Source organism: Arachis stenosperma, chromosome 5 (genome assembly GCF_014773155.1).
Source record: "Arachis stenosperma cultivar V10309 chromosome 5, arast.V10309.gnm1.PFL2, whole genome shotgun sequence".
In the NCBI taxonomy this organism is placed as follows: Eukaryota; Viridiplantae; Streptophyta; class Magnoliopsida; order Fabales; family Fabaceae; genus Arachis; species Arachis stenosperma.
Window position 1 is genome coordinate 83,706,522 of NC_080381.1, and position 22,474 is coordinate 83,728,995.

General features: G+C 39.9%; 2 protein-coding genes and 1 non-coding gene across 3 annotated transcripts; all 3 read left to right on the top strand.

Annotated features, from left to right (window-relative positions):
• The first annotated feature begins 587 nt into the window (after positions 1-587).
• Positions 588-2,176, top strand: LOC130980939 (uncharacterized). Its single transcript, XM_057904580.1, has 2 exons — positions 588-1,647; positions 1,890-2,176. Exons 1-2 carry the CDS (start codon positions 588-590, stop codon positions 2,174-2,176), a joined length of 1,347 nt encoding a protein of 448 aa, XP_057760563.1.
• Positions 2,177-2,401: 225 nt separating this feature from the next.
• LOC130980940 (uncharacterized) lies at positions 2,402-3,247 on the top strand. The gene has a single exon (XM_057904581.1). It carries the CDS (start codon positions 2,402-2,404, stop codon positions 3,245-3,247), a length of 846 nt encoding a protein of 281 aa, XP_057760564.1.
• An 18,342-nt stretch (positions 3,248-21,589) lies between these two features.
• On the top strand, positions 21,590-21,697 carry LOC130983432 (small nucleolar RNA R71). Its single transcript, XR_009087424.1, has one exon. It is a non-coding gene; the product is annotated as a small nucleolar RNA R71 (small nucleolar RNA).
• Positions 21,698-22,474: the final 777 nt, after the last annotated feature.

The window sequence follows — 22,474 nt, forward strand, 5'->3', positions numbered from 1 at the left end:
CCCATTCCCCTTTACATTCCTGTTATTTCCATTTCTGCATTTTATTGCTTTCTTTTATTCTTTTGCCATTTATGTTTCTGCCATTTATAATTCTGCACTTACAACTTATTCTGTTGAGCTTGACTAATTCACCAATTAATTAAAATTGCTCAAATCTACCAATCTCTGTGGATATGATCCCACTCCACTGTGGGTTAATACTTGACGATAATTTTGGTGCGCTTGTCAAGAGCGGATTCATCAATATTATTGGGAAAGGGTAGTGAATTCTGCCCACCAAGTTTTATGGCACCGTTGCTGGGGATTGGTTTGAATTTGACAATGATTAAACTGATTGGAGAGCTAGATTAAGCATTTTTTTATTTTTATTTTTTCCATTAATTGTTTCTTATTCATTTCCTAGTGTAACCTTTAAATTCCTTTCTCATCTCTGTTTTTCTTTCTTGTCTTTCTGAGATTTCTTTAGCTATTCATTGTTTATACTTCCACCCTTCTAACTATTTAATTAATTGTATCACTCAAGCTAATCACTAATTTTAACTAAGGAGATTTCTTCACTTGCTCTTTTCTTGCTGTGTGTTGACTGTATGACAGGTAGAAGTGGAGAGACTTCATCCTCTTTTGATAGTGAACCTGAGAAAACCTTCCTTAGATTGAGGAGGGAGGCTAGAGGCAAGGGCATAGTTGGAGAAGAACCAGTAGAAAAAGATCTAACAACCACCATGGAAGACGAAGCACACGAAGACGTTGGAGGAGGAGCTGGAAATCAAGCTGGGCAAGAAAGGAGAGTCTTAGGCTCCTATATCAACCCAAATCTAGGAAACTGTGGCAACAGCATCCTCAAGCCAACAATCCATGCCAACAACTTTGAGTTGAAACCTCAACTCATCACACTAGTCCAGAATAACTGTTCATATGGAGGAGGTGCTCAAGAAGATCCAAATCAACATCTCAACACATTCTTGAGAATATGCAATACTGTAAAGTCCAATAGTGTACACCCTGACACCTACAAACTACTTTTGTTCCCTTTCTCACTCAGAGATAAGGCAACAAAGTGGTTAGAATCATTCTCCAAGGAGAGCCTAACCACATGGGAAGATGTTGTGAACAAATTTATAGTGAGATTTTACCCTCCACAGAGGATCAACAGGCTAAGAGCTGAGGTGCAAACCTTTAGACAGCTAGATGGTGAAACACTCTATGAGGCCTGGGAGAGGTTCAAAGATCTAACAAGAAAATACCCACCAGATATGTTTAATGAGTGGGTGCAGCTCCACATTATCTATGAAGGATTAACCTATGAATCGAAGAAGGTGGTAGATCACTCTTCAGGGGGTTTACTCAATAAGAAAAAGACCATTGAGGAAGCCATAGATATCATTGAAACTGTAGCTGAGAATGACTACTTCTATGCTTCAGAAAGAGGCCAAAAAAAAGGGGTGCTGGAACTCAATTCTATGGATGCCCTGTTTGCACAAAACAAGGCAATTGCAGCACAATTGGCAGCCTTAACCAAGAAAATGGAAAACAATCAAGTTGTAGTTGTCCAAGTTCAAGCACCACCCCAAGAAGAACATGAACCAGAAGTTGAATGTGAGCAAGCAAACTATGTGCATAACCCCTCTCAACCACCATATGACCCAGGTGGAAGAACCACCCAAATTTTGGGTGGGGAAACCATGAAAATCACAACCAAGATCACAACAAACCATACCAAGCCAATCAATACCAGAATCACAACTCAAACCATCAGTCAAATAACAACAAACCTTACCACAATCCACCTCACACATTATATCCTTCCAACCAGCAAACACACCAACATCAAGACACACTAACCCCAACCTCACAACCGTGTGAAATTAAGGGTAACTTTGAGAGAGTAGAGGCCGCAATAGCACAGCTCTCATCACAGCTCACAGGGGTTATTTCCACCCTCTTGGAAAGGCAAGCACAAGCTGAAAAGAAGATAGATGCCAACCAAGAAGAATACATGTCGAATTTGAAGAACCAAGGTGCAGCAATCTCAAAGCTGGAAGCACAAGTGGGGTTCTTATCCAAGCAAATCCTAATGCCTACACACACATTTCCAAGTGACACCATGGCCAACCCAAGAGGGGAGTGCAAGGCCATCACACTTAGAAGCGGAAAAGTGATAGAAGAAGCCACCTAAAACCAGGAGAACCACGAAGAAGAAGCTGCAGAAAAGCCTGAAAATAGGAAGAAAGAAGAGGTCCCTAGCCCATCTTCACCAAAGCCAATCTTGAAGCCTTATGTGCCAAAGGCACCATACCCACAAAGGCTAAGGAAGGATGGGAAGGACAACCAGTTTTCCAGATTTTTGGAAATCTTCAAAAAGCTCCAAATCAACATACCATTTACTGAAGCATTGGAGCAAATGCCCCTCTACGCAAAGTTCCTGAAGGAGATCATGACAAGAAAAAGCAACTGGGGAGAAAAGGAGACTGTAGTCCTAACTGAGGAATGTAGTGCCATCATACAAAAGAAACTCCCCCAGAAAATGAAGGACCCAGGGAGCTTCCAAATCCCCTGCATCATAGGGGATATCACTATTGAAAAGGCTTTATGTGACTTGGGGGCTAGCATAAATCTCATGTCCTTGAACATGATGAGTAGGATGAGAATTGAGGAAGCCAAACCAATAAGAATGGCACTCCAACTAGCTGACAGAACATTCAAGTTTCCACATGGAGTGGTGGAAGATTTATTGGTGAAGGTGGGAGAATTCATCTTCCCAGCTAACTTTGTTGTGATGGATATGGAAGAAGAGGCAAACACTTCAATTATCCTAGGAAGGCCATTCCTAGCTACTACTGGAGCCATCGTTGATATGCAAAAAGGAGAACTAGTCTTGAGATTACATGAGGAAAAGATGGTCTTCAATGTCTTCAAGGCAATGAGTTATCCCAAGGAAGCAATAGGAGAATGCATGATGGTGGACACCATAGAACAAATAGTCCAAGAAGTCTTGGAAGAAGAGCAATATGAAGTAAGTATGGAATTGGAGCAACAAGCACCACGTGAAGAACCACCACAAGGAACCATGGAAAGTTCAATCATGACAAACCACAAAGACAAGAATGGAGAAGAGGCACCAAAACTAGAGCAAAAAACCCTACCTCCAAGCTTGAAATACGCCTATCTAGGTGACAAGAACACCTACCCATTGATCATCAACTCAAGCTTGTGTAAGGAGCAAGAGAGGAGCTCATCCAAGTGCTGAAACAACACAATGACGATATAGGCTGGACACTCACAGACTTAAAAGGGATCAGCCCTACAATGTGTATGCACAAGATCCTACTTGAGGAGGGTGCTAAGTGATGAGCGGATAATTTGTACGCTTTTTGGCATTGTTTTTAGTATGTTTTTAGTAGGATTTAGTTAGTTTTTAGTATATTTTTATTAGTTTTTAGTTAAAATTCACTTTTCTGGACTTTACTATGAGTTTGTGTGTTTTTCTGTGATTTTAGGTATTTTCTGGCTGAAATTGAGGGACCTGAGCAAAAATCTGATTCAGAGACTGAAAAGGACTGCAGATGCTGTTGGATTCTGACCTCCCTGCACTCAAAGTGGATTTTCTGGAACTACAGACGCCCAATTGGCACGCTCTCAATGGCGTTGGAAAGTAGACATCCTGGGCTTTCCAGCAATATATGATAGTCCATACTTTGCCCAAGATTTGATGACCCAAACCGGCGTTCAAAGTCACCTTCAGAATTCCCAGCGTTAAACGCCGGAACTGGCACCAAAGTGGGAGTTAAACGCCCAAACTGGCACAAAAGCTGGCGTTTAACTCCAAGAGAAGTCTCTACACGAAAATGCTTCATTTCTCAGTCCAAGCACACACCAAGTGGGCCCGGAAGTGGATTTTTATGTCATTTACTCATCTTTGTAATTCTTAAGCTACTAGTTCCCTATAAATAGGACCTTTTGCTATTGTATTTTTCATCTTTTGATCACTTTAGATCTTAGATCAGATCTTGGTTTTTCTGGTTCCCTCTCTGGGGCCGAAGCCAATGATCACTTTTGTTCTTATGTATTTTCAACGGTGGAGTTTCTACACACCATAGATTAAGGTGTGGAGCTCTGTTGTACCTCGAGTATTAATGCAATTACTATTGTTCTTCTATTCAATTCAACTTGTTCTTATTCCAAGATATCACTTGTTCTTCAACTTGATGAATGTGATGATCCGTGACACTCATCATCATTCTCACCTATGAACGTGTGACTGACAACCACCTCCGTTCTACCTTAGATTGGGTGAATATCTCTTGGATTCCTGATACACGATGCATGGTTGATCACCTGACAACCGAGCGCTCGCCTGACAACCGAGCCAGCCATTCCGTGAGATCAGAGTCTTCGTGGTATAGGCTAGAACTGATGGTGGCATTCAAGAGAATCCGGAAGGTCTAACCTTGTCTGTGGTATTCTGAGTAGGATTCAATGATTGAATGACTGTGACGTGCTTCAAACTCGCGATTGTGGGGTGTTAGTGACAGACGCAAAAGAATCACTGGATTCTATTCTGACATGATCGAGAACCGACAGCTGGATAGCCGTGCCGTGACAGGGTGCGTTGAACATTTCCACTGAGAGGATGGGAGGTAGCCACTGACAACGGTGAAACCCTTGCATAAGCTTGCCATGGAAAGGAGTAAGAAGGATTGGATGAAGACAGTAGGAAAGCAGAGAGACGGAAGGGACAAAGCATCTCCATTCGCTTATCTGAAGTTCTTACCAATGAATTGCATAAGTATCTCTATCTTTATCTTTATGTTTTATTCATCATCTATACCCATTTGAGTCTGCCTGACTGAGATTTACAAGGTGACCATAGCTTGCTTCATACCAACAATCTCCGTGGGATCGACCCTTACTCGCGTAAGGTTTATTACTTGGACGACCCAGTGCACTTGCTGGTTAGTTGTGCGGAGTTGTGTTAAAGAGTTGAGATTGCAATGAGCGTACCATGTTGATGGCGCCATTGATGATCACAATTTCGTGCACCACTAAGCCCTCAAGGCAACAACAAAGAAGGTTGAATCCAACCATGAATGAGGTAGTCCAAAAGGAAGTGTTGAAGTTATGGCAAGCTGGGGTGATCTACCCCATCTCAGACAGCCCTTGGGTGAGCCCGGTATAAGTAGTTCCAAAGAAAGGAGGAATCACTGTTGTACCAAATGAGAAGAATGAGCTGATACCAACAAGAACAGTGAGTGGTTGGCGCATGTGCATCGACTACAGAAAGCTCAATGAAGCCACCAGGAAGGACCACTTTCCCCTACCATTCATGGACCAAATGCTCGAAAGGCTGGCTGGACATGAATACTACTGCTTTCATGACGGTTATTCGGGTTACAACCAAATAGTTGTAGACCCAAAGGACCAGGAGAAAACTTCATTTACTTGTCCATATGGTGTTTTTGCTTATAGGAGGATGTCCTTTGGACTGTGCAATACACTTGCAACATTCCAAAGGTACATGCTCTCCATATTTTCAGACATGATTGAGAGGTTTATTGAGGTGTTTATGGATGACTTCTCTGTATTTGGTAACACATATTCTGATTGCTTGCATCACTTAGCCCTGGTGCTAAAGAGATGCCAAGAGACCAACCTTGTTTTAAACTAAGAAAAATGCCATTTCATGGTTACGGAAGGAGTGGTCCTTGGTCATAAAATCTCAAAGAAGGGCATAGAAGCAGACAGTGCAAAAGTAGAGGTGATTGAAAAGTTACCTCCACCTTGCAATGTCAAAGCAATTAGAAGCTTTTTGGGACATGTTGGTTTCTATAGGAGGTTTATTAGAGACTTCTCTAAGGTTGCCAAGCCATTGAGCAACCTAATTGTCTCTAATGTGCCTTTTGTTTTTGATAATGAATGCATGTTAGCCTTTAAAGAGCTTAAGAATAAACTTTCCTCTGCACCTATCATAGCACCACCATGTTGGGATCTACCCTTTAAGTTGATGTGTGATGCATCAGATTTTTCTGTGGGTGCTATTTTAGGATAGAGGAAGGACAAATTGGTGCATGTCATTTATTATGCCAGCAAGGTCCTTAATGAGAATCAAAGGAACTACACCACTACAGAGAAAGAATTACTTGCCATTGTCTTTGCTTTTGATAAATTTAGATCATATCTCATTGGTTCTAAAGTAATTGTATTCACTGATCATGCACCGCTCAAATACTTGCTTACCTAACAAGAATCCAAGCCAAGGCTAATAAGATGGATCCTGCTACTCCAAGAGTTTGACATCAAAATTAAGGATAGGAGTGGAGCAGAGAACAAAGTTGCTGACCACCTCTCAAGGATCCTACAAGAAGAAGAAGGAGCACACCATCTTGCAATTAATGAAAGCTTCCTGGATGAGCAATTGATGATGATACAAGAGACCCCTTGGTTTGCTGACATAGCCAATTTCAAGGCCATTAGGGAACTACCAACCAACATCAACAAACACAAGAGGAGAAAGCTCATCAAAGATACCAAATACTATATCTGGGATGAGCCGTATTTGTTCAAAAAGTGTGCTGATGGGATCTTGAGGAGGTGTATATCCCATGGAGAAGGACAAGAGGTGCTTTGGCAATGTCATGGATCTGTATATAGAGGCCACTTTAGTGGAGAAAGAACAGCAGCCAAGGTGCTCCAATGTGGATTCTACTGGCCAAGCATTTTCAAGGATGCAAGGGACTTGGTGTCAAGGTGTGATGAATGCCAAAGGGCTGGCAATCTACCCAGGAATAATGAGATGCCACAGAGATTTATAATGGAGCTAAAAATATTCGATGTATGGAGGATTGACTTCATGGGGCCTTTCCCATCCTTCTACCCAAATAGTTATATACTTGTGGCTGTAGATTATGTGTCAAAATGGGTGGAGGCTATTGCCACCACCACAAATGACAACAAGGTTGTAATGAGCTTCTTAAGAAAGAACATTTTCAGCAGGTTTGGAGTTCCCATAGCACTCATTAGTGATGGAGGGACATATTTCTGCAATAAACAACTGGAAGCACTCCTTCTCAGATATGGAGTCAAATACAAGGTGGCAACCCCTAATCATCCGCAGACCAACGGGCAAGCAGAAATTTCCAACAGGGAGCTAAAAAGGATTCTCGTAAAAACTGTTGGAAGCTCAAAGAAGGACTGGTCTAAGAAGCTAGACGATGCTTTTTGGGCCTACAGGACAGCCTTCAAGACCCCCATTGGGATGTCACCATACCAACTAGTATTTGGCAAGGCTTGCCACTTGCCAGTTGAACTGGAGCATAAAGCCTTCTGGGCTCTAAAACTACTGAACTTTGATGAGCGAGCTGCTGAAGAAAAGAGGCTGAGGCAACTCAACGAGCTGGAAGAATTTAGGAACCAAGCATATGAAAATTCAAAGATCTACAAAGAGAATACAAAAAGATGGCATGATCAAAAGATAGCAAGGAGGGAGTTCACTGAAGGACAAAAGGTGTTATTGTACAATTCTAGACTTAGGTTCTTCCTTGGGAAGCTTAAGTCTAGATGGTCTGGACCCTTCACCATCATCAAAGTATACCCCTATGGTCAAGTGGAGCTCATGGAGGACAAAACACAGAGAACCTTTACTGCAAATGGCCATAGACTCAAGCATTACCTGGGGGACTCACTGGATAAAAGGAGAGTGAGCTACCACCTCAACTGAAAAAGGAAGAACGTCAAGCTAGTGACGATAAAGAAGCTGGTTGGGAGGAAACCCAACACTTTATATCCTTTTGATTCATTGCTTTATTAGAAGTAGATTGTGAATATTAGCTTAGGAAGTTAATTTCAGTTTTGATAGTTAAGATAGCTTTCTGAGTTAAATTGTCTCCTGTTTTTGGAAGTGCAACTGGATGAAAGCATTTACTAATGATGATGAGTGATTGGGCTAAGAACTAGCTAAAAAGCTAAGTTTGGTGTGGCAACTCATCAACTTGATCTAGGCTTACAACCATTTGGATAAATTAAATTTTTAAGGAGTAAGCCCAGAGATTAAGTTTGGTGTGGCCACTACCATACGAGAATCAATCAGCAAGCCCAATACCACTCGATTTGGAAGCATTTAATACATTGGTGGAGGCTTGAATGAGAATTTTAATGTGTTCAGGGGAGATTAGAAGCAAAGAATGTGAAAAGATTGGAATTACTTCTTTCCCATGAACACATTAAAAACCCAATGATGAACCCAATTTATTGAGATGCAAATGAATTAAGTTTGGTATCCCAAGGGACACCCATCAGTTGCAACTCCATTCACTAGCATTGAAAAGGAATGTGGAGGATCATTTTGTTATTACTGATGGGGTTTTCGGTTTCTTTTTTTTAGGAGATTGAATGGGACCCACTTGATAGATAACAAGGAGGTCAAAATGTATTTACACTTTGGAACTCAACATATTCCCACGCTAGGCGCCACTCCCCAAGTGGAAAACATTGAATTCCCTTCATTTTCCACCATTCGAACCACACCCTTCACTCCTATAAATTCCCTACCCTCCCCATTCCCTCCCACTTCCATACACAAAACAAACTCACAGAGACCTTCTTTTTTTTTTCTTTCTCGTTCTTCTTTCTCTCTATCTTTCTACTTGATTGGGACAATCAAGTGCTAAGTTTGGTGTTGGGGGAAAAACTTTGTTTTTCTTGTGTTTCTTTGTAACACTCCATTAATATCTCAGAACCCTCAAACACCCTCTCTCTCTCCACCCAATGGCACCACCAAGATCCTCAACCTCAAAGAAAAGAAAGACCAAAGAACCAACCTCAGGTTTCTCAAGCTCAAACTTCAATGAGTACAAATTCCTCTCAGCATTCAACCAAAACCAATTCTATGGTTGGGTGTGTGAGAGGGAGATCATCCCAGAGGTCGGCTTCCAACTAGGAAGGAATGAGCACCTTGAGATCAACATTGAGATCAACAACAGGGGCTGGGCACTCTTCTGCAACCCGCCAAAGAAAGTTGTGGAAGGAGTGGTAAGGGAGTTTTATGCCAATGCCGTGCCACAGCCAGGGCAAACTTATGGGTATATTAGCTATGTGAGGGGGAAGTCCATTGACTATAGTCCCTCTAACATAGAAAGGGTGCTGATGGTGAAAAGGATCAACTCCACTCGGAGTTATGAGGAGAGGATGAAGCAACCAGACCCAGGCTTTAATGAAATCCTGAATGAAATCTGTGTACTAAATGTGCAGTGGATCAATGACAAAGATGGAAAACCCAACCAGCTGAGGAGAAGGGACTTGAGCCCCCAAGCTAGGGGGTGGTTAGACATTGTAAGAAGATCTTTGATCCCTACATCAAACACATCTGAGGTGACCAAGGAGAGGGCTGTACTTATATACAGTATAATAAAGGGAGAGGACGTGAATGTTGGGGAGTTGATTTCCAACAACATCAACAAGATACTGAAAAGCACTAACAAGAGCACAAGATTGGCATTCCCCAGCATCATACAAGAGCTATGTGATGACGCTGGAGTTGAGAAGGTGATTGATGAGGTGTTGGTGAAGCAAGATAAACCTATAACTGCCAAGAAGATGGCCAAGGTGTTGGCCGTCAATCCACTTCAAAGGGCTAGAGAGCATAGAGCTTATGCTCATGTGCCACAACCACAACAACGAGAGGAAGAGGAGGCTGGTGCGCGTAAATTGTGATCATCAACAATGGCGCCAAAGACTTGGAGCTCTCAAACGTGAATCACACTTTGTCACAACTTCGCACAACTAACCAGCAAGTGCACTGGGTCGTCCAAGTAATACCTTACGTGAGTAAGTGTCGATCCCACAGAGATTGTTGGTATGAAGCAAGCTATGGTCATCTTGCAAATCTCAGTTAGGCGAATTCAAATAGGTATAATGGTTTTCGAATATAAATATAAATAAAGCATAAAATAAAGGTAGAGATACTTATGTAATTCATTGGTGGGAATTTCAGATAAGTGCATGAAGATGCTATGTTCCTTCTGAATCTCTGCTTTCCTACTACTTTCATCCAATCCTTCTTACTCCTTTCCATTTCAAGCTGTATGTAGGGCATCACCATTGTCAATTGCTACTTCCCATCCTCTCAGTGAAAATGGTCCAAATGCTCTGTGATAGGCAAAATTGTGATTCACACTTTTTATAACTCGAACAATTCTTAGTAATGGCTCCAAAGACTTGGTGCACACTATTATGGTTCACTCACATTCTTCACAACTTCACACAACTAACCAGCAAGTGCACTGGATCGTCCAAGTAATAAACCTTACGTGAGTAAGGGTCGATCCCACGAAGATTGTGGGTATGAAGCAAGCTATAATCATCTTGTAAATCTCAGTCAGGCAGATTATAATGATTATAAAGGTTTTAAAAAATAATAATAAATAAAGCATAAACTAAAGATAGAGATACTTATGTAAATCATTGGTGGGAATTTTAGATAAGTGTATGGAGATGCTTTGTTCTTGTTGAATCTCTGCTTTCCTACCGCCTTCATCCAATCCTTCATACTCCTTTCTATGGCAAGCTGTATATAGGGCGTCACCATTGTCAATGGCTACTTCCCATCCTCTCAGTGAAAATGGTCCAATGCTCTGTCACAGCACGGCTAATCATCTGTCGGTTCTCGATCATGTCGGAATAGAATCCATTGATTCTTTTGCGCTTGTCACTACGCCCAACAATCATGAGTTTGAAGCTCGTCATATTCATTCAATCCCTGAATCCTACTCGGAATACCACAGACAAGGTTTAGACTTTTCGGATACTCAAAAGTGGCCGCCAAAGGGTTCTAACTTATACCACGAAGATTCTGGTTAAGGAATCCAAGAGATATTCACTGTAGCTTTCGCTTGTAGAACGGAAGTGGTTGTCAGGCACGCGTTCATAGGGACGGATGATGATGAGTGTCACGGATCATCACATCCATCAGGTTGAAGTACGAGTAATATCTTAGAATAGGAATAAGCTTGAATTTGAATAAAAGATAGTAGTAATTGCATTAAAACTCGAGGTACAGCAGAGCTCCACACCTTAATCTATGGTGTGTAGAAACTCCACCGTTGAAAATACATAAGTGATAATGGTCCAGGCATGGCCGAATGGCCAGCCCCCAAACATGATCAATAGTCTCCTAGGATGAACAATAGATTAAAACTGAGACCAAAGATATCTAATACAATAGTAAAAAGTTCTATTTATACTAGACTAGCTACTAGGGTTTACAGAAATAATTCTAAGTGTAGAAATCCACTTTCGGGGCCCACTTGGTGTGTGCTTGGGCTGAGCTTGAGCTTTACACGTGTAGAGGCTTCTCTTGGAGTTAAACGCCAAGTTGTAACGTGTTTTTGGTGTTTAACTCTGGTTTGTGACGTGTTTCTGGCGTTTTACTCCAGAATGCAGCGTGGAACTGGCGTTGAACGCCAGTTTGCATCGTCTAAGCTCGAATAAAGTATGAACTATTATATATTGTGGAAAATCCCTGGATGTCTACTTTCCAACACCATTAAGAGCGCGCCATTTAAAGTTCTGTAGCTCCAGAAAATCCATTTCGAGTGCAGGGAGGTCAGATTCCAACAACATCACCAGTCCTTTTTCAGCCTGAATTAGATTTTTGCTCAGGTCCCTCAATTTCAGCCAAAAAATACCTGAAATCACAGAAAAACACACAAACTCATAGTAAAGTCCAGAAATGTGAATTTTTCATAAAACCTAATAAAAACATCCCTAAAAGTATCTAGATCCTACTAAAAGCTACCTAAAAACAATGCCAAAAAGCGTATAAATTATCCGCTCATCACAACACCAAACTTAAATTGTTGCTTGTCCCCAAGCAACTGAAAATCAATTAGGATAAAAAGAAGAGAATATACTATAAATCTCAAAACATCAATGAATATTAGTTCTAACTAGATGAGCGGGACTTGTAGCTTTTTGCTTCTGAACAGTTTTGGCATCTCACTTTATCCCTTGAAGTTTAGAATGATTGGCATCTATAGGAACTCAGAGTTCAGATAGTGTTATTAATTCTCTTAGTTAAGTATGTTGATTCTTGAACAAAGCTACTTTTATGAGTCTTGGCCGTGGCTCTAAGCACTTTGTTTTCCAGTATTACTACCGGATACATAAATGCCACAGACACATAACTGGGTGAACCTTTTCAGATTGTGACTCATCTTTGCTAAAGTCCCCAGTTAGAGGTGTCCAGAGCTCTTAAGCAAACTCTCTTTGCTTTGGATCACAACTTTAACCACTCAGTCTCAAGCTTTTCACTTGGACCTGCATGCCACAAGCACATGGTTAGGGACAGCTTGATTTAGCCGCTTAGGCCTGGATTTTATTTCCTTGAGCCATCCTATCCATTGATTCTCAAAGCCTTGGATCCTTTTTATCCTTGCCTTTTGGTTTTAAGGGCTATTGGCTTTTTCTGCTTGCTTTTTCTTTTTCTTTCTCTATTTTTTTTTACCATTTTTTTTCGCAAGATTTTTCTTTTTCACTGCTTTTTCTTGCTTCAAGAATCAATTTCATGATTTTTTAGATCATCAACAACATTTCTCTTTTTCATCATTCTTTCAAGAGCCAACAATTTTAACATTCATAAACAACAAGATTAAAAATATGCACTGTTCAAGCATTCATTCAGAAAACAAAAAGTATTGTCACCACATCAATATAATTAAACTAAATTCAAGGATAAATTTTAAACTCATGTACTTCTTGTTCCTTTGTATTAGAACATTTTTCATTTAAGAGAGGTGAAGGATTCATGGAATTATTCATAGCCTTAAGACATAGACATTAGACACTAATGATCATGTAATAAAGACACAAACATAGATAAACATGAAGCTTAAAAATCGAAAAAACAGAGAGATAAAAACAAAGAAGTTAAGGAATGAGTCCACCTTAGTGATGGTGGCGCCTTCTCCTTGAAAGACCAATGGCACCCTTGAGCTCCTCTATGTCTCTTCCTTGCCTTTGTTGCTCCTCCCTCATAGCTCTTTTATCTTCTCTAATCTCATGGAGAATGATGGAATGCTCTTGGTGCTCCACCCTTAATTGGTCCATGTTATAACTCGAGTCTTCTAGAGAAGTGTTGAGTTGTTCCCAATAGTTGTTTGGAGGAAAGTGCATCCCTTGAGGCATCTCAGGGATGTCTTGATGACGAGCTTCCTCATGCGTCTCTTGAGATCCATGGATGGCCTCTCTTGTTTGCTCCATCCTCTTCTTAGTGATGGGCTTGTCCTCTTCAATGAAGATGTCTCCTTCTATGACAACTCAAGCTGAGTAGCATAGATGGCAAATATGATGAGGAAAAGCTAGCCTTGCCAAGGTAGAGGGCTTTTCGGCTACTTTGTAGAGTTCTAGAGAGATGACTTCATGAACTTCTATTTCCTCTCCAATCATGATGCTATGGATCATGATGGCCCGATCCACAGTTACTTCGGATCGGTTGCTAGTGGGGATGATGGAGCGTTGGATGAATTCTAACCATCCTCTAGCCACAGGCTTAAGGTCCAGTCTTCTCAATTGAACCAACTTGCCTTTTGAGTCTCTTTTCCACTGAGCTCCTTCCATACATATGTCCATAAGGACTTGGTCCAACCTTTGATCAAAGTTGACCCTTCTAGCGTAGGGGCGTGCATCTTCTTGCATCATAGGCAAGTTGAACGGCAACCTTACATTTTCTGGACTGAAATCTAAGTATTTTCCCTGAACCATTGTAAGATAATTCTTTGGATTCGGGTTAATACTTTGATCATGGTTCCTAGTGATCCATGCATTGGCATAGAACTCTTGAACCATTAAGATTCTGACTTGTTGAATGGGGTTGGTCAGAACTTCCCAACCTCTTCTTTGGATCTCATGTCGAATCTCCGGATACTCATTTTTCTTGAGCATGAAAGGGACCTCAGGGATCACCTTCTTCTTGGCCACAACTTCATGGAAGTGGTCTTGATGGGCCTTTGAGATGAATCTCTCCATCTCCCATGACTCGGAAGTGGAAGCTTTTGTCTTCCCTTTCCTCTTTCTAGAGGTTTTTCTGGCCTTAGGTGCCATAGATGGTTATGGAAAAACAAAAAAGCTATACTTTTACCACACCAAACATAGAATGTTGCTTGCCCTCGAGCAAAGAAAAGAAAGAATAGAAGAAGAAGAAGAAGATATGAAGGAGAAGGAGAGGGGTGTGTATTCGGCCAAGGGGGAGAAGATAGGGTTGTGATGTATGAAAATGAAGAAGGATAGAGGGGTTTATATAGTGGATGGAGAGGGTAGTAGGTTCGGTCATTAGGGTGGGTTTGGATGGGAAAGGGATTTTGAATTTGAAGGTAGGTGGGGTTTATGGGGAAGAGTGGATGGATGTGAGTGGTGAAGAGGTGATGGGAAAGAGAGATTGAGGTGATTGATAAAGGGTTTTTGGGGAAGAGTGTTATTGGATTGTGTGAAGAAGAGAAAAGGTAAGTTGAGGTAGGTGGGGATCCTGCGGGGTCCACAGATCCTGAGATGATCCTGTGGGATCCACAGATCCTGAGATGATCCTGTGGAGTCCACAGATCCTGAGGTGTCAAGGATTTATCATCCCTGCACCAATGAGGCGTGTAAAATGCACTCTGCATGCAATCCTGGCATTTAACACCAGATTGATGCTTGTTTCTGGCATTCAATGCCAGATTCATGCTCTATTCTAGCATTGAACGCCAGCCAGATGCTCCTTACTGGCGTTTAAACGCCAGTAAACTCTTCCTCCTGGGTGTGCTATTTCTTCTGCTATTTTTGATTCTGTTTTTAATTTTAGTAATTGTTTTGTGACTCCACATGATCATGAACCTAATAAAACATAAAAGAACAATAGAAAACATAGATAAATAAAAATTGGGTTACCTCCCAATAAGCGCTTCTTTAATGTCAATAGCTTGACAGTGAACTCTCTTGGAGCCTCACAAATCATCAGAGCATTGTTGGGACCTCCCAACACCAAACTTAGAATTTGAATGCGGGGGTTCAACACCAAACATAGAGTTTGGTTGTGGCCTCCCAACACCAAACTTAGAGTTTGATTGTGGGGGCTCTGTTTGACTCTGTATTGAGAGAATCTTTTCATGCTTCCTCTCCATGGTTGCAGAGGAAGATCCTTGAGCTTTAAACACCAGGTAGTTCCCATTCAATTGAAGGACTAGCTCTCCTCTGTCAACATCAATCACAGCTCCTGCTGTGGCTAGGAAGGGCCTTCCAAGGATGATGGATTCATCCTTATCCTTCCTAGTGCCTAAGATTATGAAATCAGCAGGGATGTAAAGGCCTTTAACTTTCACTAACACATCTTCTACCAATCCATAAACATGTCTTATTGACTTGTCTGCCATCTCTAATGAGAATGTGGCAGCCTGTACCTCAAAGATCCCCAGCTTCTCTACTACAGAGAGCGGCAAAAGATTTATACCTGACCCCAGGTCACACAGAGCCTTTTCAAAGGTCATGGTGCCTATGGTATAGGGTAATAAGAATTTACCAGGATCTTGTTTCTTTTGAGGTAAAGTTTGCTGAACCCGTGTATCTAGTTCACTAATGAGCAAGGGAGGTGCATCTTCCCAAGTCTCATTACCGAACAACTTGGCATTCAGCTTCATGATAGCTCCTAGATATTGAGCAACTTGCTCTCCAGTTACATCTTCATCCTCTTCAGAGGAAGAATAGTTTTCATAGCTCATGAATGGCAGAAGGAGGTTTAAAGGAATCTCTATGGTCTCTATATGAGCCTCAGATTCCTTTAGGTCCTAAATAGGGAAATCCTTCTTGTCTGGGAGACATCCCATGAGGTCTTCCTTATTGGGATTCACGTCCTCCCCTTCCTCTCTAGGTTCGGCCATTTTGATTATGTTAATGGCCTTGCACTCTCTTTTTGGATTCTCTTCAGTATTGCTTGGGAGAGTACTAGGAGGAGTTTCAGTGATTTTCTTACTCAGCTGGCCCACTTGTGCCTCCAAATTTCTGATGGATAACCTTGTTTCACTCATAAAACTTAAAGTGGCCTTAGACAGATCAAAGACTATATTTGCTATGCTAGAGGAGCTCTGCTCAGAATGCTTTGTCTGTTGCTGAGAAGATGATGGAAAAGGCTTGTTATTGCTAATCCTGTTTCTTCCACCATTATTAAAGCCTTGTTGGGGCTTTTGTTGATCCTTCCATGAGAAGTTTGGATGATTTCTTCATGAAAAATTATAGGTGTTCCCATAGGGTTCACCCATGTAATTCACCTCTGTCATTGCAGGGTTCTCAGGATCATAAGCTTCTTCTTCAGAAGATGCCTCTTTAGTACTGTTGGATGCATTTTGCCATCCATTCAAACTTTGAGAAATCATATTGACTTGCTGAGTCAACATTTTGTTTTGAGCCAATATGGCATTCATAGCATCAATTTCAAGAACTCCCTTCCTCTGAGGTGTCCCATTACTCACAGAATTCCTCCCAGAAGTGTACATGAATTGGTTATTTGCAACCATGTCAATGAGTTCTTGAGTTTCTGCAGGCAATTTCTTTAGGTGAATGGATCCACCTGCAGAATGGTCCAGTGACATCTTAGAGAACTCAGATAGAACATAATAGAATATATCCAAAATGGTCCACTCTGAAAGCATGTCAGAAGGACACCTTTTGGTCATCTGCTTGTATCTTTCCCAAGCTTCATAGAGGGATTCACCATCTTTTTGTTTGAAGGTCTGATCATCCACTCTAAGCTTGCTCAGCTTTTGAGGAGGAAATAACTTAGCCAAGAAGGCCGTGACCAGCTTATCCCAAGAGTCCAAGCTATCTTTAGGTTGTGAGTCCAACCATGTTCTAGCTCTGTCTCTTACAGCAAAAGGGAAAAGCATGAGCCTGTAGACTTCAGGATCTACCCCATTAGTCTTAATAGTCTCACATATCTGTAAAAACTCAGTTAAAAACTGGTAGGGATCTTCTGATGGAAGTCCATGGAACTTGGAGTTCTGTTGCATTAGAGCAACTAGTTGAGGGTTCAGCTCAAAATTGTTTGCTCCAATGGCAGGGATTGAGATGCTTCTTCCATCAAACTTGGAAGTAGGTGTAGTATAATCACCAAGTATCCTCCTTGTGCCTCCACCATTGTTATTAGGTTCGGCCATGTCTCTGTAAGTTTTTCTCTGGATTGTTGTGCTTTAGCTTCTCTAAGCTTCTTCTTCAGAGTCCTTTTCGGTTCTGGATCTGCTTCAACAAGAATGTTCTTGTCCCTGCTCCTGCTCATATAAAAAAGAAGAGAACAGAAAAAAAAGAAGAGGAATCCTCTATGTCACAGTATAGAGATTCTTTTATGTTAGTAAAAGAAGAAAATAATACAAAAAGGAAAAGAGGAAAATTCGAACTCAGAGAGGAAGAGGGGGTTCGAATTTTTAAGATGAAGAGAAGTGTTAGTAATTAAATAAATAAATATAAAGAGATGAGAGAGAGAATTTCGAAAATTAATTTTGAAAAAGGGTTAGTGATGTTCGAAAATTAAGAGAAGAAATAAAATTAAAATTAAAATTTGAAACAATTAGTTAATTAAAAAAAATTTTGAAAAAGGGTGAGGTAATTTTGGAAAATTAGAGAGAGGAAAGTAGTTAGGTGGTTTTGAAAAAGATAAGAAATAAACAAGAAGTTAATTAGTTAGTTTGAAAAAGATTTGAAAATCAATTTTGAAAAGATAAGAAGTTAGAAAAGATTTTGAAATCAATTTTTGAAAAAGATATTATTTGAAAAAAAAAAAGATATTTTGAAAAAGATTTGATTTTTAAAATTAGAATTGATTACTTGACTAACAAGAAACTAAAAGATATGATTCTAGAATTTAAAGATTGAACCTTTCTTAACAAGAAAGTAACAAACTTCAAATTTTTTAATCAATCACATTAATTGTTAGTAAAGTTTTTGAAATTTCGAAATAAAGATAAGAAAAAGATTTTGAAAATCAATTTAAAAATATTTTCGAAAAAATATAAAAGAAAAATGAAAAAGATTTGATTTTTGAAAAAGTTTTGAAAAGATAAGATTTTTAAAATTGAAATCTTGACTTGACTAACAAGAAATAACTAATTTTAAAAATTTTTTACTAAGTCAACCTTATGAGTGAAACAAGGAAAATATATTTTTTTTTATTTTTGAATTTTTAATGATGAGAGAGAAAAACACAAATTTGACCCAAAACATGAAAATTTTGGATCAAAACCAATGATGCAAGCAAGAACACCATGAAGATCAAGATGAACATCAAGACTTATTTTTTAAAATATTTTCAAGAAAAGAAAAAACATGCAAGACACCAAACTTAGAAATTTTTCATGTTTAGACACTATGAATGCAAAAATGCATATGAAAAACAAGAAAAAACACAAAACAAGAAAATATGAAGATCAAACAAGAAGACTTACCAATAACAACTTGAAGATCATGAAGAACACATGCATGAATTTTTTGAAAAAATGCATAAATTTTAAAAATATGCAATTGACACCAAACTTAAAAATTGACACTAGACTCAAACAAGAAGCACAAAATATTTTTTGGTTTTTATGATTTTTTAAAAAAATTTTGAAAATTACTTTTTGGAAAAACGAAAAAAACAAAAAAAATTTTAAAAGATTTTTGAAAACATTTTGAAAAGAAATTACCTAATCTGAGCAACAAGATGAACCGTCAGTTGTCCAAACTCAAACAATCTCCGGCAACGGTGCCAAAAACTTGATAGGCAAAATTGTGATTTACACTTTTTATAACTTAAACAATTCTTAGTAATGGATCCAAAGACTTGGTGCACACTACTATGGTTCACTCACATTCTTCACAACTTCGCACAACTAACCAGCAAGTGCACTGGGTCGTCCAAGCAATAAACCTTACGTGAGTAAGGGTCGATCCTACGGAGATTGTTGGTATGAAGCAAGCTATAGTCATCTTGTAAATCTCAGTCAGGCAGATTATAATGATTATAAAGGTTTTCAAAAATAATAATAAATAAAGCATAAACTAAAGATAGAGATACTTATGTAAACCAATGGTGGGAATTTCAGATAAGTGTATGGAGATGCTTTGTTCCTGTTGAATCTCTGCTTTCCTACTGCCTTCATCCAATCCTTCATACTCCTTTCTATGGCAAGATGTATGTAGGGCGTCACTGTTGTCAATGGCTACTTCCCATCCTCTCAGTGAAAATGGTCCAAATGCTCTGTCACAGCACAACTAATCATCTGTCAGTTCTCGATCATGTCAGAATAGAATCCATTGATTCTTTTGCGTCTGTCACTACGCCCAACAATCGCGAGTTTGAAGCTCGTCACAGTCATTCAATCCCTGAATCCTACTCGGAATACCATAGACAAGGTTTAGACTTTCTGAATTCTCAAGAGTGGCCGCCAAAGGGTTCTAGCTTATACCACAAAGATTCTGGTTAAAGAATCCAAGAGATATTCACTATAGCTTTCGCTTGTAGAACGGAAGTGGTTGTCAGGCACGCGTTCATAGGGACGGATGATGATGAGTGTCACGGATCATCACATCCATCAGGTTGAAGTACGAGTAATATCTTAGAATAGGAATAAGCTTGAATTGAATAAAAGATAGTAGTAATTGCATTAAAACTCGAGGTTCAGCAGAGCTCCACACCTTAATCTATGGTGTGTAGAAACTCCACCGTTGAAAATACATAAGTGATAATGGTTGAGGCATGGCCGAATGGGCAGCCCCCAAACGTGATCAATAGTCTCCTAAGATGAACAATAGATTAAAACTGAGACCAAAGGTGTCTAATACAATAGTAAAAAGTTCTATTTATACTAGACTAGCTACTAGGGTTTACATAAATAATTCTAAGTGCAGAAATCCACTTTCGGGGCCCACTTGGTGTGTGGTTGGGCTGAGCTTGAGCTTTACACGTGTAGAGGCTTCTCTTGGAGTTAAACACCAAGTTGTAACGTGTTTTTGGCGTTTAACTCTGGTTTGTGACGTGTTTCTAGCGTTTTACTCTAGAATGCAGCATGGAACTGGTGTTGAACGCCTGTTTGCGTCGTCTAAACTCGAATAAAGTATGGACTATTATATAATTCTGGAAAGCCCTGAATGTCTACTTTCCAACGCTGTTGAGAGGGCGCCATTTGGAGTTCTGTAGCTCCAGAAAATCCATTTCCAGTGTAGGGAGGTCAGAATTCAACAGCATCAGCAGTCCTTTGTCAGCCTGAATCAGATTTTTGCTCAGGTCCATCAATTTCAGCCAGAAAATACCTGAAATCACAGAAAAATACACAAACTCATAATAAAGTCCAGAAATGTGAATTTTGCATAAAAACTAATGAAAACATCCCTAAAAGTAGCTAGATCCTACTAAAAACTTCCTAAAAATAATGCCAAAAAGTGTATAAATTATCCGCTCATCAACAGGGTATTAAGAATTTACCAGGATCTTGTTTCTTTTGAGGTAAAGTTTGCTGAACCCTTGTATTTAGTTCACTAATGAGAAAGGGAGGTTCATCTTCCCAACTCTCATTACCAAACAACTTGGCATTCAGCTTCATGATGGCTCCTAGATATTGAGCAACTTGCTCTCCAGTTACATCTTCATCCTCTTCAGAGGGAGAATAGTTTTCAGAGCTCATGAATGGCAGAAGGAGGTTTAATAGAATCTCTATGGTCTCTATATGAGCCTCAGATTCCTTTAGGTCATCAATAAGGAACTCCTTTCTGTCTGGGAGATGTCCCATGAGGTCTTCCTCATTGGGATTCACGTCCTCCCCCTCCTCCTTGTATTCGGCCAAGTTAATTATATCAATAGCCTTGCACTCTCTTTTTGGATTCTCTTCTGTATTGCTAGGGAGAGTACTAGGAGGAGTCTCAGTGATTTTCTTACTCAGCTGACCCACTTGTACCTCCAAATTTCGAATGGAGGACCTTGTTTCATTCATAAAACTTAGAGTGGACTTAGATAGATCAGAGACTATGTTTGCTAAGCCATAGGGGTTCTGCTCAGAATTCTCTGTCTGTTGCTAAGAAGATGATGGAAAAGGCTTGCTATTGCTAAGCCTGTTTCTTCCACCATTATTAAAGCCTTGTTGAGGCTTTTGTTGATCCTTCCATGAGAAATTTGGATGATTTCTCCATGAGGGATTATAGGTGTTTCCATGGGGTCACCCATGTAATTCACCTCTGCCATTGCAGGGTTCTCAGGATCATAAGCTTCTTCTTCAGAAGATGCCTCTTTAGTACTGTTGGATGTATTTTAGAATCCATTCAGACTCTGAGAAATCATGTTGACTTGTTGAGTAAACATTTTATTCTGAGCCAATATGGCATTCAGAGCATCAATTTCAAGAACTCCCTTCCTCTGAGGCGTCCCATTACTCACAGGATTCCTCTCAGAAGTGTACATGAATTGGTTATTTGTAACCATGTCAATGAGTTCTTGAGCTTCTGCAGGCGTTTTCTTTAGGTGAATGGATCCACCTTTAGAATGATCCAATGACATCTTAGAAAACTCAGATAGACCATAATAGAATATATCCAAAATGGTCCACTCTAAAAGCATGTCAGCAGGACACTTTTTGGTCAACTGTTTGTATCTTTCCCAAGCTTCATAGAGGAATTCACCATCTTTTTGTTTGAAGGTTTGAACATCCACTCTAAGCTTGCTCAGCTTTTGAGGAGGAAAAAACTTAGCCAAGAAGGCCGTGACCAGCTTATCCCAAGAGTCCAGGCTATCTTTAGGTTGTGAGTCCAACCATGTTCTAGCTTTGTCTCTTACAGCAAAAGGGAAAAGCATGAGCCTGTAGATCTCAGGATCTACTCCATCAGTCTTAACAGAGTCACAGATCTACAAGAACTCAATTAAAAACTGATAGGGATCTTCTGATGGAAGTCCATGAAACTTGCAGTTCTGTTGCATTAGAGCAACTAGTTGAGGTTTCAGCTCAAAATTGTTTGCTCCAATGGCAGGGATTGAGATGCTTCTTCCATAAAAATTGGAAGTAGGTATAGTATAATCACCAAGCATCCTCCTTGCATTATTGTTGTTGTCATTATTTTCGGCTGCCATCTCCTCTTCCTTTTCGAAAATTTCTGTAAGGTTGTCTCTGGATTGTTATATTTTAGCTTCTCTTAGTTTCCTCTTCAGAGTCCTTTCAAGTTCAGGATCTGCTTCAACGAGAATGTTCTTGTCCTTGCTCCTACTCATATGAAAAAGAAGGGAACATAAAATAATAATAGGGATCCTCTTTACCACATTAGAGAGATTCCTTTATGTGAGTATAAGAATAAAAGAATAGAAGAAGGAGAAGAGAAAAATTCGAACACAGAGGGGAAGAGTGGGTTCGAATTTTGAGATGAAGAGAAGTGTTAGTAATTAAGTAAATAAATAGAAGAAGATGAGAGGGGGAGAATTTCAAAAATTATTTTTGAAAAATGGTTA

Excerpts from the sequence above, each read along its gene's own strand:
- LOC130980939 (XM_057904580.1), top strand. The coding sequence starts at position 588 with ATGACAGGTAGAAGTGGAGAGACTTCATCCTCTTTTGATAGTGAACCT. Across the intron at positions 1,648-1,889 it reads TCAACCACCATATGACCCAG|AGGCCGCAATAGCACAGCTC; the intron begins GTGGAAGAACCA and ends TTGAGAGAGTAG.
- LOC130980940 (XM_057904581.1), top strand. The coding sequence starts at position 2,402 with ATGCCCCTCTACGCAAAGTTCCTGAAGGAGATCATGACAAGAAAAAGC.